Source organism: Perna viridis, chromosome 2 (genome assembly GCF_037379345.1).
Source record: "Perna viridis isolate PV_CMFRI_1.1 ecotype Kerala chromosome 2, ASM3737934v1, whole genome shotgun sequence".
In the NCBI taxonomy this organism is placed as follows: domain Eukaryota; kingdom Metazoa; phylum Mollusca; class Bivalvia; order Mytilida; family Mytilidae; genus Perna; species Perna viridis.
In genome coordinates, this window is record NC_142446.1 from 11,175,617 (window position 1) to 11,193,543 (window position 17,927).

Here is a 17,927-nt window from a genome sequence, read left to right on the forward strand (position 1 = left end):
ATGAAAAGTTTCTTCAAATAGCTTTAAACTACTTGAAGATCTTGTTAACTTTGCCATGAGATGAATACACTACAAAAATCCTTCAAAATATGCATTTTTTTAAGTTATAGGTCCAAATTATGGAAAATTGGTCTTTTTGGCTGATTTTTATGTCCTATCTTGTAAAAAGTGTAGAAAATTTAGTAAAAATATCAAATATTAAACTTTGAGGGCTATATTTACCTAAATATGGTAGTAATAAGCACTTGAAATCAAGTTTTGTGTAGATTTGAGCAAAAATTAGGTTAGAAATGAGGAAAAACTCACTTTCATTACTGCGGTTAAGGCCATATAAGCATTCCCCTATGGCAACATGGAAAATCCATTATTGAGCACTTTTTTTGCTTTAGGTGCCCTTTACTGGTCATGTTTTAATGTGAAAACACTGTATTTACAAATTTAAAGCCAAATATATCACCTTTTGTGAAAATTTAAAGATTTAGGATTTTTGACATGTGATCAAGAAAAAGGGGGAGGCATGTCAGAAATAAATTTTTAAAAATAGACCAATTTCTCAGAAAATGATTACTTTTAAAACTATTTCTTCATTAATATTGTTAAAAAACAAGTTGTGATTGATATTTTTTATTTGAAAAGTCAGAAAAAGTTCTTTGCAAATATTTAATGCATTTCAGTATGGTAGAATATTTTCACTTTTTTGCTCGCACAACTTGGTTACCCTATATTTAAAAATCAAATATTTAAAAAAGTGCTTGTCACATTTCACTGAAACTTTGCAAATGCATTCAGTATGTGTGTAGGAAGATACCTGTATAGTTATTTATTTTTTCTAAGACAAAAAGTGACTCTTTAGGTTACAGACCACCAATTCAACCAATGAGCATTTGGAACGTACGCAAAAATAGTCCTACGCAGAAATTACCCCTGTTCCTCATAGTGCTGTGAAAAAAGTTCTCATCTTATTTTAAAAATTTAAACAGTTTCTGAAAGGAAAAACATTTCTGTACATTTTATAGGTGCATTTTGCTTCTTGTGATGTGAAGCCTAATCTCCATAATGATTTTTAAATATACCCCTATCTTGTGAAAACACTGGGATTTCCCATGCTATTTATAGACCCTTCACTTCCGGTGACCAGTACTGCACTGCAAGTCTGCTAACCCCACATGCCATTCTGAGGATTGTGAGCTGACATATGTAGAATCATGCTGATATATAGTCATCTGCAGGTTAAAGTTAAGATAAAGTCCAGAGAAGCCATTGAATATTGTGAAATTAGCATAGAAGCCTATGGGAAGTGGAATTAGTGGTTTTTAGCCTACAAAAAGGGGGAGATTTAGCGGTACCGCGGAGTACCGCCCTTCAACCGCTTGTAACGACTTTCAAGTTGAAATTGAGCATGTCACACCTACCTAGTTCGATTCCGGAATCATTTTCCTGTATTCTGATACCAAATTTGCTACAAAAATTACATTTATTATTGAAGTTTCGATAATTTTCCACGAGAGTCCCTGTTTTGTTGACATTTTGAACCCTAATAAGAGTAGGCGGAGCTTGTTACCTTTGGGACGGAACGGAGCAGAAACGATTTTTAAAACCGGAATCTAACAGAATATTTCAAAATTCCGCTGAAAAATTACGTGTCCGCTATCCTTCCGTTCCAAAGGTAACAAGCTCCGCCTACTCTCTATTACTCTCTAAATTCGGAATATTGAACGACCAGGCATGAAAAATAACCACTTTGGGAAGTATATACAAACAATCAAATATTTGAACTTCCAGGCATGAAAAATAGGAATATTGAGAACTATCTTTTAGAAACATTTGTCATATGTATGGATTAAAATAAAATCCTTATTCATGTAAAGAAGCATGAAATGTATATCTATAACGAGTCTCTGTCACAGGCTGTTAGAACGCCGATTTTTTGTCTATACTACCCCGTCAGATAGTAATGATTAAGTACTTTAGTCAATCAAGTAAATGGGTCCGTTTCAGAAATGATATAACTAAATACCCAAGCAATCTTCCACACCATTTGTAATAGGTTTCTCTCCCCTACACTATCATACCCCTAGAGAATTCGGATAATTCTATAATACCCCTGGAGAATATATACCCTGACATATACTGTGAATGCATCGCCAATATGGAATCAGCAAGAGATATCAGCAAGAAAATAAGGGTATTTTATTCACGTTCATTTTTCACCATGAATTTAAAGTAGCACATTCGATCCCCCCTAAATATATACATTGTATGACATGTCCATCGTAAGACATTAACATTGGAGGGATGGGGAACGGGGGTTATGGGGACTGGAATCGTTGTTTGAAGGGTGTGGAATGGTGGTTGAGGGGCAGGGAACGGGGAGCAAACAAAAATGCACAAAGTGGGATTATGGCTGGGAACTACAACACGGGCGCGGATCCAAAGACTGGCATTTAATTCAATTAATGCCCCCTTCCCCAAACTCAAATCCTTGGTCTGCCCTGCAACTGGGGGGTAAAATGAAAGGGGTTGGAAAGCTGTGGTCAGGAGGGTTTTAGACAGTGATCTATGGGAAGGAAAGGGGTGAAGAACCCCCTGTCCACCCTCTCAACACTTAAAGTTTACCCCAGCAATTCTAGATGTTACCTGACAAGCTACTTGTGTATTTTCTGACTTGTTGCTAGCCTTGAACTAACCGAATTCAATGACTTTTACATAGGAGTATGTAACTGTAGAGCTTGATCACGTTGGCAAAATCTTAATTCACATCAGTACCACTCTGGGATCAACCTTGGAATCCCTGGCAAAGTAAGCCATGCAACTACATGTGTCTACTAACTGAGCCAAAAGATCATTTTAAGCTGCAGGAGGATGGTTTTATATTACTACAACAAATGTTATGGTACTGTTGTCGGCTGTGTCTTCATCATCCATAGACACTTGGTTTTCGGGCAATAGCTGGTTGATCTTTTTAAAATTTACCTAGAGGTGCGATATACAAGAGGAAGGTTGATATTTAATTTGGGGGTTGTGGCCCCAACCATTTTGGAATTAGGGGCGAGAAAAGTTTTCTTTTTATAAGAACTACACATACATGTACTTAACTCAAGTACATGTAAATGCATATGTATGTCTAGGATATTGATCCACAATATTCTATACCACTATGGTCTGCATACTGGGATTGATTTTGGGAGTTAAGATTTGAATAGTTTAGGAATGAGGAACCAAAACTGGTAAAAGGGGGCTAGAAACAAGCATTTTCTGAATTCTGGACAATATAACTTGACTATGAGTGAATAGATATCTTTAGAATTGTACTACTTGGTGTCATACCTCAAAAGGAAGGTTTGAAATGTTTTTGCGTGATGTGACTGGAACCATTAAGGAATTACATGTAAGGGCTTAAAAAAGGGCAAGAAGCAAGCATTTTACTAGGATACAGATAATGACTTTAGTGAAAGGGACTAGATCTCTTTGAAATTGTACCACAAAGTACCATACCTTAAAAGGAAGGTTAGGATTGATTTTGGAAGTTGTGACTGTAACCACTTGAAGCATTTTATTAAATCTTCTATCAATGAGAAGAAGCATCCTACACACTTCCCCCACCTCAAGTGTCAATTTACCATTTTGACCATATCCAACATCAAACCCTTAATAAAACTTACATGTACATGTATTTCAATACATTACTTTGCCTTTTTCTGTTTGGCGGCAAATGTAATTGTAGAGGGCAGTGCTGGAGACAAAATTCACAACATTATCAGCTGGGTATCAAACCCCTGGACCCTTCTACCAATAACTAAAGGATTACTCAACTAGTGTGGTTAATTTGGCTCAGTATTTACATCTTCTACCTGTGAGTGGAAGACATGATAGGAATCATTAACTTCCCATTATAACAAGAATGATTAGATGTTCAATCAATTCAATTTGATTCATTTATTTTCCTGTATGGTAAAAAGGGGAGTTTCAGGCTATTTTGCTCATATTTTGCATGAAATTGACCAAAACATTTCTAACCACCAGAACCTCCCTGGATAAGCCTTACGTGAAATGCCAAGTCTTTCATCTTGCTTAAAATGTATGAAATTATAGTTTGTAATAATTTAAAAGGAAATTGGATTTAAAAGCTTTAAAAAAATGTACCCTAAAAAACTATCTTCATTGTGGTAACTATTTGTAATGAAGCAGCTAATTTAAAATCTTTGCTTATGTTCATAGAAAGTATTGGCAAAAAAAAATAAGTGTCAGTAGTGGGATGGTTCAAATACATAAAAATCCCAAAACATGGCCTGAATGCATGAAGCAGAGAAGATCTGCACACACAATGTAGCTAACCGAATAAAAAATATTACACGTAAAAACTGAAGATGAAGGAAACAAGACATCACACCAATAAAGCTAAAGCACTAATAATATGAACTCTCACAAAAAACAAGGGGGAAAAGGTGCTCTGGAAAGGTAAGCATGTCCTGCTCTGCCAGCAGCACCTGCCAAGTAACATCCATATAATATCTAAAATGCTATTTGCTGGTAATATGAAGTTGAACATTTTTATGACAGCTAATATTAGGTTCCACTAAAGTCAAAATCTAGGACATTACTTTTCAAGATAATTTTAGTCATAATGACAAAATGCAATTACTATGTTTTTGACTTTTTGCTAATGCTTCTTTATGGGGTATTCTACACAGGATGTTTCCTTCCTTAATAAAATATGCTACTAAAACTATGTTTTGCAAACAAAAATAATGTAAACATCAAATTTTAAAATAAACTGTAAATGTACAGCTTTACCAGAACAAACTTTTGTTCAGAAATGCAAATATGCTGAAGACTAAATATCTAGTGCAGTGCAAGCTACATGTACTAATAATTTGTAACAAATGTCAGATTTAATTGAAAGTTTTAATAGTTCATGTTCATTATACCCCCGCAAACGAAGTTTGGAGAGGGGTACAAAATGTATATTGGTTTCATGTTCGTGTTTATGTTTGGACAAAAATTTTAGAAATGACAACTGTTGGAACTTAGGCATTCTTCAGCAAAACAAAGTCTGATACGTTGTCTGCAACAACTTGCAGGATTGTTATGAAACTTTATAGAGAGTTAGATTACAATATGGAGATGTGCATATTGTCACGAGTTTATTATTTTTGCAAAAATTGTAAAAATGATGGCTGTTGGACTAAAGCAATTTTCTGCAAAACTTGATCTCATGCGTTGTCAGCAACTACTTCTTAACAACTTGCAGGATTGTTATGAAACTTAATGGAATGTTAGATTTCCATATGGAGATGTACATATTTCAGGAAAAAATCAAATTCAGTGTACGTGTTGTCAACAAAAAATAGAAGTGATTGCTGTTTGGAGTTGAGTGTTTTAGAAATGGTAGCAAATTTTGTGTCAAAAGTGCATAGTCTATCCACCATAAAAATTGTGAAAATGAATTGTATGTCCTCATTGGTCTCCAAATGTACCGGGTTCTACAGGCTGCAGGGGTATTAGTTCCGCTAGGGGTAATGTCTAGTTGATTTTAGCACATGAATTTAGCTGTACCATGGGTTAAAATATCCAAATTTATTTACATTTAAAGAAATTGCTATTTTTCAAGAGAATTAAAATTAAATTGTAAATCAATTAATTAACTACATGTACATGTACATAGTCAATCTTCCACAAATACCTTTAATAAAACAAAGTACCTGTTAATTTGATCCAATACTGAATGCATTGTGTGAATAAAAAAATGTATAAAGTATGATAATCTATCACATACAATGTATAAATATGCTATGTACTATATACATTTAATCATATTTTTTTCAGAGTGCCATTAAAGCCAAACTTGTGGAACTGGGTGCTTATGTTGGTAAGTTGATGACTGATTTGAGTATTTTTATTTATTTGAGTCTACTACCATGTTACAGTACAGCACGCAACATGGTCTGATAAATACCAGGTATACCTCCAATACCTGGTATACCTTGCACAATGCTTAGAAGTTTATCTCTGTTACCGTATTTCTAAAATACAACTCATCAATTAATTGAAAGTAATTTTGGTATCTCAGGTAAATTTAACCTGTTTGCCTGGACAGGTACAAGTAGCTAAGTTAAATAGGTATTTAATTTTGTGAATTATTGTGAAGTCATTAATTTGTTGGTTTTTCATAATAAGAGCAACAAAAATATTGAATTTTTTAGTTTTTAAAGAATAAAGCTATATATTTTGATTCAAGAGACTGGTTATTCCTTTGATAAAATAGTGCATAAATGGCAAAAGGTTGTTATTTTCGTTTTCTTCAAATGCAGAAAAATATTTGAACTTATTCAATTGCAAAGGAGAAAAGTAAAAAGTGAGTTAAAATGTTTCAAATGTCACAGTTTTTGTTTTGAAATTTGTACTCAAAATGAAACTGAAAAAGTAGACTAGAATGAATAAACATAAAATAAAAATTACAAGTAAATGAAGGCAAATACATCAGTGTTAGGCTTTCAATTTCAGAGAGTTTTAACAAATATATTTTTTAATGGGCAATTGGTGAACTGATTGAAGGATGGGCCAAAGATTTTAGGGAAATTTTTCACGAAAATGGTTGACTTACATATATGTATATCTGAAAATTGATGATAAGTAAATAATTATTTTTAACACTAAGGTTGAAATGTACCAAATCTTTTTTTGTTCTCAAGAGTTAAGACTTAGAATATTTCAAAGCAAAATTTGATTATTTTTTTTAAACGATTAAATAGTGGATTAATAGATTTACAATGTAGTTGCACCTAAAGTTTTAAGTTTCTAATTTGCCCTCAGGTTCATTCTGAGTAATCACTTCCAGGATTTGTATTTTATGACCTTTTCCACACCCTGTCATCTTGGTTGCAAATATCAATTACAAAACATTGGATGTACGTTTTACAATTAAAGAGCAAATTCTTGATTTTTCATACCATTTTATCTAGCTAATGAAATTGTATATTTAAAATCTAAACAGTTTCTTTTATTGCAATAAAATTGGTAAGGAAAATCTTTAATCTATTTAAAAAAAATAATTAACTGTACTTAAGATTTCCTTTCTTGTTTTTTATTAAATTTTAGCATTTTTTGGTGTATATTATTGAGGCCCCTAGGCATGTTTAAATAAGGTGTTCAGGTTATCTTAAGTTGTACATATTATGCAAAATATCTCTGTACCTATGTAATATGGTGATGAGAAATAAAGATATATATATAACAAGTCAGAAGAATGAACACACAGTTATACATATAATACAGTTAATTAACAGAAATTATGAAACATTAATTTTAACTAGAGATTTAATGTTTTTACTAATAAACACAATGACCTTAAAATGTTACAAAAATATGTAGGAAAGAAGTCAGTATATTGTTATAGAGCCCAATACACATTGTGATTGTATGTTTAATTTTTCCCTTTTTTTAACTTAGGTAAAACAAAATTTTATATTAAACCAAGGAGTTTATATACAGATCCTTGATTAAACCAAGAATAATTTTTTTTTTAAATTTTTGATCCAGCGAAAAACATAGCCACCATTACTAAAAATAGACCATTAGGGTCAAATTGCAGAATTTTGCAAATAACTAAAAAAAAAGGTTGGGAAAAGCTCATATCTGACATTATGTAAAATTGTTCAGCATGATTGGATGCACCTATGCTGAAATTTTCAGACTGATGCATTTATGGATGAGTGAGTTATTGGTCCTGAAATGGATTTTTTCCCCAAATTTTACATTTCTAACTTAAAAAATCCTCTGAAAGTACTGTATGAATTGAAACAAAATGTGTTCCTTACAATATATTTTTAATGTCTGTGTGTTGGAATTTTTTTTATCTTGCAAAAACATGTGTTAAAAATAGATGATAGGGGTCAGATTGCAGAATTTTGCAAAAAACTCTAGAACAGTTCTGAAATTTTTTTTTCTTCAGAATTTTACATCTCCAACTTTTCAAGTCTCCTCAGAGACTACTCGATGGATTGTAACCAATTATGGCATGCATGTTTTTTAGGATTTCCTTAACAATCAGTGTGTAGAGATTTTTCATCTGTTGAAAATCATGGCCATCATTGAGGATTTGTGGAAATAACTCCGAATTGACTGAATTTTCATGGGATAAAATTTATCAACATGATGAGTCAGACCTGTCTCCAAGTTTTCATAAAGATCTGTTGGATGTTGGAGTTGGTGCCCTTGAAGAGTCAAAAAATGACTAAGAGATTTATTTCATAATATGAAAACTGGGTGATAACTTATATTAGATGCTCTCTTTTGATTAAAGGATTTTTGTGAAAAATTGTACGGTAGGGCCAATCTTCTCTTCAGACACTACATGACCAATTGGAACCAAGCTTGGTATGAATGTTTCTTGGGGTACCTTGCACAATGTGTAATTATGTTTAAATTTTTTATCCTTCAGAAAGCATGGCAGCCATTACTAAAAATAGAACATGAGGGTCAGATGGTAGTTTTTTGCATGTATCTCCAAAACTGTTAAGTTTAGCCAAATTCTGACATGGGTATAAGTATATTCATCATGATGAGATCTATCTGTGGTGAAATTTTCATTTAAATCTATTAAGCCATGTTGGAGTTATTGCCCTTTTTTCGGCATTTTTTTTCCTATTTTTGATGTTGTTTCTTTAAAAAATCTTCTCCTCTGACACTAATTGACCAATTGGAACCATACTTGTCATGAATGTTTCTTGGGGTATCTTGCTGAGAAGTATGTTTGGATTTTTTATCCGTCAATAAATATTGCTGCCATTACTAAAAATAAAATATAGGGGTCAGGTGGTAGTTTTTTTGCATATACATGTATCTCCAAAACTGTTTGGTTTAGCCAAATTCTTCCAATTGCTGAAATGATCCTTATTATAAGCTCTACCAAAATCTTCTTGAATCAAAATTGTTAGACAACTTCTTGTTAAATTTATTGCCATTGAAAGACAAAAACCAGGTGAGCGATTCAGGCTCCTGGCAGCCTCTTGTTATTTGAAAGTGAGGTGGTCCTTATAATTTCCTATCTGTCCATATAGTATTACTATTATAAAATTACTGTATATGGACCATCAGTTATGTCTAAGAATGTAAACAAGTAAAAATCTTAAAAGTATCTAATTTCATTTTATTGTATTGTCTGTGTGTTGCAGATGATGAGTTACCTGATTACATTATGGTGATGGTAGCTAATAAGAAGACTCAAAACCAGATGACTGAAGATCTGAGTTTATTTCTTGGTGCAAATACAGACAAATTCACAACATGGTAATACATGTGCAACTACAAGGACTTATAATATAAACATAAAAAATTCTTACTAAAAACTCATGTGGTTAACAATATGATAATTTTCTTTGTTGTTGTAAGAAAAGTTTTTTAAGGGTCCTTAGATATTTTGAAGTCAATATTTGTAATTAGTGAACCCGACCACTATATTAAAAATAAACGCTCCAATGACAGCCTTTTGACATTTTGAGTGGAGTTTTATTTAGTTATGCCATATCTTAGGATTTTAATACAGACTTGAGGGACATCAATTTCCTGTTTGACAACCTTGTTTATATTTTAACAGTGTAGGGAGTAGGGAATATACTTTAATAAGCTTTGCTCAGAGTTTTATTTAGTTTATCATACCCTCCAGAAGCAAAATTTGGGGATAAAAAAATCACATTGTCTGTCCATCTGTTTGTCTTTCCATTGTATCTTTCTGTTAGTATTAAAATTTGTCTGGCCATTCTGGTTAATCATCTAATCACATTCAATTTCAGAGCTGAATCTGTGTTAAATTTTGTGACCATATTTGCCCTTCTTTTCAGGTTATGACCTCGGTGGACATATTTAGCTGCACTTTTATTGTTTATAAGGGCCTGGACTTAAATACAAGATTAAAAAGGGATGTGTAGTATGTGTACTCTACCTCATATAAAATAATAATGTATTGTTTATACGTGCACACATTTGAAAGGCTGAAAATAGTGTTTTATACAATATGAATTCTTTAATTCATTTTTTTCCTCAGGCTGCATGGATTGTTAGTCAAATTGCAAAACTTGAGTTCTGGTAAGTACTGATTGTCTGTTTATTTTTTATATGACACAAACAAATAACTTTAAAAATTTTTGTAAGTATAACTTATTCGATCATTTTGAAAATTTAAAACATTGTTCCTAGGGACATGGTGGAGGGCCCTTTAGTTTTTGGAGATTTTTGCCTTTGAAATAAGGGGCTTAAAAGGGGAAAATAGGTGTTACTATTAGAATTGAGATTGAGATTGTTGATTCAATGATTCAGATGTCAATCTGTTCTTTGCCCCGTGCAGGTTCGAGTGTAAAAAGAATAGGCCTGCAGCAGTGCTAAGCTTGTCGTAAAAGGCGACTAAATAGTGCTCAAAACCCTAGCTGGGGGCTAGGGAGCTCTGCCCACAGAGCAACTGGGATGTGTGCCCCAGGTGGTGGAATGGGGTACCCCTGGCATGTTACTGGCTATAATACGGAAAACCTGACCGCAAACCATAGTGATGCACCGTGTTGGGAAAGATGCCACGTTCCTCGCACGTTAAAGAACCCTACTGTGGTATTCTCCCGGAGTAGGAACCATAGGGCTCCACCACAGGAGGCTAAATTGTCCGACCCTACCCACCTTTCCCTATTTTTTTCCAGTGGCAATCAAAATTTGTCAACCCCATTGTCCTTTTGTCCCATCCCTAATTCATTTCATCATCATTTCATGTTCATTTTATCATCAATTTCATGTTCATCGTCTGAATATAGCTGAAATATTGCTGCTCGGATGTTAAACCCCAACAAACAAAAACAAACAATCTGTTCTTTTGAAATTCTGTTTCAATTTTTCTCGCAGGGTAGGCTTATCCTTAACTGTTTTGTAGTTAACAGGGTACAAACTTTTTTATTTTTGGTCCATTTTTGAAATATTTTTATTGGATTCCTTATGAAAATAACTACTTATGTTTTTCAATCAGATTTCAAGTATCTCTTATGGAGCGAAAGGGACTACATTCCAAAAAATATACTTTGTTTATTTTTGGTCTGATTTTGAAAACTTTTCTTTATGTTATTCCTTATTAAAAATCCCTGCCTGCAAAGTGCAGTCAGATTTCAGCCATCTCTTACATCTTTAGTTTTTAGAGGTCTAAGTGGCCACACTACAAAAACTCTACTTTTTTTTTATTTTTGGTCCAGTGTTGAAAACTTTTAATTGAATTTTTGTAGTCCCTATTCTCGAGTGTGTCAAAAAGTAGTATTGTCTCCTCACTTGCCCCAAGTGAACAAAGTTGTGCTGTGATCATATCATGCTCTGGTCTGTGAAGCTGCCTTAATTTTAAGTTGGATGTTAATTAGTATACACTCACCCCTATGGATTGGGAATACTGTTTGTATGCCTGTACATCTAACACACATTTTTGTAACACTTTTTCTCTGCAATCAAATGTACTTGTTACAATCATGTGATATATTTACACATCACACATCGGTATGTCATATTGTTAGGTTTGATTTACAGCAACAGATTTCTGTTCTTGATTTATTTGTGATTGTATTGTTTTAATATTAAATGCTTGTAATAGTCTTTTCTTCAACTGCTTATCACAGTCACTTTTTGATACAATATAAATTTGCCTCAGTTTGGGATTTGATGTTGTGCTACAACAGCACCCTACAGGACAAGTTTGTTTATATTATGACAGTATACTAAAGTTAGGGTGTTGGAGTATCACTGTTTTCTTGTTTTTTTCAAGTCCTCATGTCCCTACAACAATAATTCAAGAAAAACAATTATTTAGGATCTATGTTTGTAGTAGTATAATAAAACATGTAAATCATTGTTATTCTGTTTAAATAATATAATTAATAAATGCAATGGTTCAATGTTATTTTTAAGATAACAAAAAAGTTGTTGAGAAGGAAAAAATCACGAAATCGGATTCAATGCCACAAGAGAAAAAAGCACAGAAAACTGGATCATCTTCCAAAGAAAATACTGTAGATATAAATAAGACTGATAGCAGTATAAAGAAGACTGATGTGCAGAGGGTGACTGTAAAAAGAAAATTGTCTGAGAAAAGCAGTAAAAATTTGGTTGTTAAGAATATAGGGAGTTCAGAAACAAAACCTGTTAATACAAAACAAAAGGATGAAGAATATGTCTCAGAACTTTTAGAGACAGTAGAAACAGGTATGTAGCTCAATATGACAAAACACTGCAACAGTTATTGTTTAAATATCAATCTGCCAAAGCTCACTATGACAAAACACTTTAACACTAGTTGTTTAAATATTAAATGGCCACAGCTCAATATGACAAAACACTGGCAACAGTCATGGATGATATTCCTTCTTTTTGCTAAAGGCTCAAAAACTCAACAAAGAGACACTGCTATGTTATAGATGAGCTGAAATTGAAAAATTAGAACAAATATGACTGATATCAGAGCAGGCAACTATTTTTTAGCTTACATCTGACAGTAATATGACTTACAAATGATTTCAGATGAATTTAGTGAAGAATTCAAAAAGGAAGAAGAGAGTAGAAGAAAACCTGTAGTAACTAAACTTGTAAAGCCTGTTACAGCCTCCCCTGTCTTAAATGTTAAGAAGCCTCATGTTACTCAAGCTGAAACACCACAAAAAACTGGTTCTAAGATGATTCCAACTAGAGATCTGTCATATCCTCAACCACCACCAAGGAAGAAAGTGGTTTCCAAGAAGGTCAAAACAGTGGTGAAGGAAAAGTCTAATTTATCTGCTGTCAAACCTAGTGTAAGATTTGCCACATTTTATCTCACACTGATTTATTTACTATCAAACCTAGTGTGAGACATACCACAAAACCTGATTTATCTACTATCAAACCCATTGTGAGACATGCCCAAAACCTGATTTATTTACCATTAAAACCAGGGTGAGACACAACACAGAACCTGTGAAAAATTGTTGATGACTTATCTGTCAAATACATGTAGTAAAATAAGGTCTATGAAATTTTAGCTGAAAATTTCCATCCACTTAGAAAACACATTTCTTCTGAAAGTAAATTGTCTTTGCATTAATAATGTCACTATGAATACTGCCATCAAGAAACAGGTAGAAAAGTTAGGAAAAAACTTTTGGGACTATATTATTTTATAATAATAATCTTATCTTCAAAATCAGTAACTTGTTTTATTAGAAAGTAAATGTTGGGAACTCTAATTGTGAAGTCAAGTTATGGGATTTTTTGTAAATTGAAATATTTTTCTTGCACAAAAGAGCCTGTTGTAAAATGACTCCAGCAAAAAAATGTGTTGCTTTGTCTGATTCACTCATAACTGAAAATTCTTCTGTTGATGGCCTTATTGGTCTGTGACAGCTTATGTCATCACTTTGCATCAGATTTTGTATTTGATTTCTCCGCCCACCAGAACATACTGTCATTTGTCTATTTCCTACTATGCCAACAAAAAATTCCTCAGCAATGTGTATACACAATTTTAGAACACTATCATTAATGCTTTACCCTACATTAGCATGTGGATAATGTTGATATGGACACTTCCTTATATATAAATATATGTCAGATTGAATATTGTATTACATAAGTTCATAATATTTGATCTTTTTCTTGTAGTTTCAAGGAAAGAAAGCATTTTCTTCTGTTGTTGGAACTGTCAAAAAGAGATACACAGAAATGCCGGATGAAGAATATGATCCCCTCAATCCATCCTTTGGCAAACTTTCAAGTTCAGTAAAAGTTCAAAGAAAAAGGTATTTCTTACAATTTTATTTTTCTGCCAATAAATGAATGATACTGGTATTAAAAACAGATGTCTTTCGAATAATGAAAGCTGATTTATAATGCTGTTTTTGTTTCTTTATATAAGTACATTATCAGATCATTATGGGGTTAGATTTTTACTGAAAAAAACTTGATGCTGAAACAGAAGTGAAAAGAAAAGTCAGTGTGATTAATGATTTTCTAAGGAGTTCTATTCTCGAGTTATAGTTGTTTTTCTTGTCAAATGTTATGTGTTTTAATAATCAAATAATCTCCGTTGGGTCGTTTCTGTAAACCATTTAAATGTATTAGAGTATTTGTTGCTTTGGTTTCTGTAACAAAGTTGTTTTTACTGGACAGTGTTGTTAGCCCTAAATCCCCAACCTGGAGAGCCAGGATATTGTGGTCAAGGTTTCCTTCCTCTTGATTGGCTGCTAATCCAAAGCTGACGAGTCAAATCAACCCAACATTTTTATATCGGAGTGTTTCTTCTCTTAGATGAGTTGCTGTTCAAAGCTGATAATCCTGTTCTAACTCACTATTTAACCCATAGAAGGGAATATTAGAATACTCCCATCATTATTCAGGGCTCAATAGGTGCTGACTCCATGTTTCTTCAATATGAAATTTAAGGGATCATTTCCTCTAATCTAGTTATTACCCTGGTTGATCTCACTCTGTGATGTATTAGAAGATTTGGAGGTATCAAATCATGATTGATGCCTACAAACCTTTAAATAAAGTAATCTTTTTTAGCTCACCTGGCCGAATGGCCATGTGAGCTATTGCCATCATTATGTGTCCGTCATCATCGTTGTCCATTAACTTTTTCAAATATCTTCTCCTCTGAAACTACTGAATAGATTGTAACTTAAGTTTGCATGAATGTTCGTTAGGGTATTTTTAACAATCTTTGTGTTTGGATTTTTGAATTGGCAAAAACATGGCTGCTGTTACTAAAAATGATGGGATGGACCAATGCCGAAATTTTCAGAAAGATCTGTTGGTGAGTTAGGGGTCCTGAAATGGATTTTTTCCCAAATTTTACATTTCCAACTTTGAAAATCTTCTCCTCTAAAACTACCAATGTATTGAAACAAAACTTTGCATGAATGTTATGTAGAACATGTTTTACAATCTATGTGTGGGGATTTCTCATCTTGTGAAAAATTATGGCCACCGTTACTAAAAATAGACCATAGGGGTCAAATTGAAATTGTGCAAATAACTCAAAAACAGTTGGGTTTAGCTAAAATCTGTTAGGGATTAAAATTGTTCAGCATGATCGGATTACCTACACGTATATAAATGCAGAAATTTTCTGACAGATCCGTTGACAAATGATTGAGTTACAGGTCCTGAAATGGATTTTTTTTTTTAAATATCTCCCTTAGACAACTTGTAGGATGGATTGTAACCAAACATTGCATGAATGTTTGTTAGGATATCCTTAACAATATTTTATCTGTCAAAAACATGGCCACCACTAATAAAAACTGAAAACCAAAGAGTTTAACCTAATTTTCTAGGGGGAAAATTGATCATCATGGTGAGACTGACCTATATTGAAATTTTCATAAAGATCTGTTGCTCAATGTTGGAGTTATTGCCCTTGAAGAGAAATGATGACTATTGAAGATTTATTTTATAATATGAAAACTGAGTGGATTACTAAGATGCTCTGTATTGATTAAATGATTCTTGAGGCAATAGTATGGTTAAGAAGTCCAGCTTTAGACTGTTTTTGACCAGATGAGCAATTCTAAGTTCTAATGGGGCTGTTAAAAACATCTCTGTGAAAAAGACTATAAACATCTAAAAATAGTATCAGCATTTGTTTTAATTTATCTTTTAATTTATTTTTTAACAGTAGTACGATTAATTTTGAATATACCTACTAGTAAAATTGTCAAAAATTTTCCATTATTGTGAGACTAGTAAGTAGTCAAGGATGTAAACATGCATAAAAAATGAAGTGGTCATTCATGAAATTGTTAGCCAGAAATTTAAGACATTAACCAGTAGAATTAGACATTACAAAGATTGTTGCACTAGAATCTTTGTTAGAACAACTTATTCATTTTGTATGTTTGATGCATTTGTGATACGAAAAAAATTTCCCTCTTTATTAATATTGTTAAATTTACTGTGCTCAAGGACTTGTTTTATGTCAAAAGTTGGAACATACTTTCTGTTATTCATCCAAGAGAAGTGCTCTATAGCTTTTAGTTTCATAATGTCTGACTGACTTGCAGTGAATTTTCTTTTTAAATTCAACATGCATGTTGCATTTTTGACTTCCTCGTAGTTTTAAACTTTAGTTAATACCACAATTTTTGGAATGCATATTTATTTTTAGGCTTGCTGTTCCACCATCATTACAAGCAAACAAGACGCTTATAATGAAAGCTACAGCAGAAGCAGAGAAATCTGTCAGTTCAACATTAAACAAAGTTCTTAAAGAAGAAAGATTGTACAGTGCTAGAGGTATGAAACTATTTCCTACTTATACATTATACTGTCAGACTTACTGTTACATTGTAGCAACCTTTTTCTATCATCCCTTGTCGCCCATCATTATTGTCAATTTTTGGAAAAGATATATTCATGTGATCACACCTAGGGCATTGTAGCCAAATATTAGCACAAGAATTCTGGGGGATTCTACTTAACAATTGTGTATGGGTGGTTAAAATTTTCTAGACCTCAGTGCTAAAAACTCAACTTATATCTTTCAAAATATAAAAGATACTGTATTAATGAACTTGACTCTAGGAGTTCTATAACTGTTTGCAATAGCAAAGTTGAATAAAACCTTTTTGTATAAGTTAATCTCCTTTGAAAGTCATCTTGGCCTGTTTAAGAAACCAGAAAGGTATTTTAAGTTGTTGATGAAGTTATGATCTTAACTTCTTAAGACAATTGACTTGGTGAGTTGTATGATAGCAGTGATTCCAAGATAACCCCATACTAGTTTTCTTCATTTCTATTAATATGTACATGAAGTTTAATTATTTCGTCATACTATGTTTTGTAGAACAAGCAACTGTGCGACCAGTGCAAAGAAAAGTTCCTGAATTGAGGCATCCAAAAATACGCCCTAACATAGAACTGGTTTCCAAATCAAAACGTGAAGAGATGATAAGAAAAATGACTTACACAGTAGAAAATGAAAATTCAGAACCTAAAGAAGCTGAGAGTATGAAAATAGTTGTGGAAAATAAGCTGAAGTCTGGTGTTGAGAATCAAGGACTAGAGAAAATGACATATACTGTGGTAAATAAACAGTCTAAAGGGAAACATGATCAAGATCATACCTCTGAGGTGCAGTATGTTATCTCCCCTGAATACCCCAGCCAACAAACAGTTCAAGTCATACCATCACAGCCACTTCAGTACCTTGCTAGACTGCCTTCAGGGATGTATACTGAAACTACTGAGCCGCACCTCCTTACTTATCTTAAAGTTGAACCTCAACAGGTAGACCCGGAACCAGTTCAGTCATCACTCCCTGCTGGTAAAGTTCCACCTTAATATCATTAATAGAAATATCCCATTCCCCTCTATGTATGATGAACTGGGTTTTTCATTTATTTACAAATTAGTACCAATTTTTGTGGTTAAGAAAAAAAAGACATTTTTTAAGTGCTTAAAGTTGTAATTAATTGGTAAATAAAATACAAAATCAAGGGATATTTTTTACGTTTCTGGTTTAATTATTCTCAATTCACAACTCAGTGTTCTAGGATTTTTCAGAAATTGAGGTTTCCTCGGGAAAATTCCATATAAAATCAACTTTCCCACAGTCAATGACTGCTTTCCTAACAAAACAAATCCTTACAGCATATGAAGTTTTCATCTTGCCACTGGAAAGTGTAACTAAGTGCCTAACTTTCCCTGACCCAAATTTCAATTGTCCAGGGTAACAGGAAATAGGAATCCTAGAACACTGTCAACTGACAAAAAATGTTTGGTGTGATACCTAACATGTTTCTCAACATTTACTGGCTCAACTTTAACAATAGTAAAATATATCGAAAGTCTGACACTTGTGCTATCAGTTTTATGCTTCATACTGACCTAACATAACTTAACATAACTCAGGTAGCTCAAGACATTTAGAGGTTATAAAC

At 33.0% G+C, this 17,927-nt stretch overlaps 1 protein-coding gene across 5 annotated transcripts in view; it reads left to right on the plus strand.

Moving 5' to 3' along the window:
* Positions 1 to 17,927, plus strand: part of LOC148623625 (zinc finger CCCH domain-containing protein 14-like) — a 60,827-nt gene that overhangs the window by 23,499 nt on the left and 19,401 nt on the right. Inside the window, exons 1-9 of one of the 5 annotated variants that reach the window (XM_088565567.1) lie at positions 1,846 to 2,185; positions 5,827 to 5,869; positions 9,174 to 9,288; positions 10,043 to 10,083; positions 11,923 to 12,216; positions 12,532 to 12,800; positions 13,648 to 13,784; positions 16,154 to 16,281; positions 16,832 to 17,311. In XM_088565567.1, the coding sequence (XP_088421693.1) occupies positions 2,150 to 2,185; positions 5,827 to 5,869; positions 9,174 to 9,288; positions 10,043 to 10,083; positions 11,923 to 12,216; positions 12,532 to 12,800; positions 13,648 to 13,784; positions 16,154 to 16,281; positions 16,832 to 17,311 (1,543 nt within the window). In that variant the 5' untranslated portion in view covers positions 1,846 to 2,149. Of the gene's footprint in view, positions 1 to 1,845; positions 2,186 to 5,826; positions 5,870 to 9,173; positions 9,289 to 10,042; positions 10,084 to 11,922; positions 12,217 to 12,531; positions 12,801 to 13,647; positions 13,785 to 16,153; positions 16,282 to 16,831; positions 17,312 to 17,927 lie in introns of those variants that run through there. The other 4 variants (XM_088565569.1, XM_088565568.1, XM_088565571.1 and 1 more) reach the window with 4 other exon arrangements.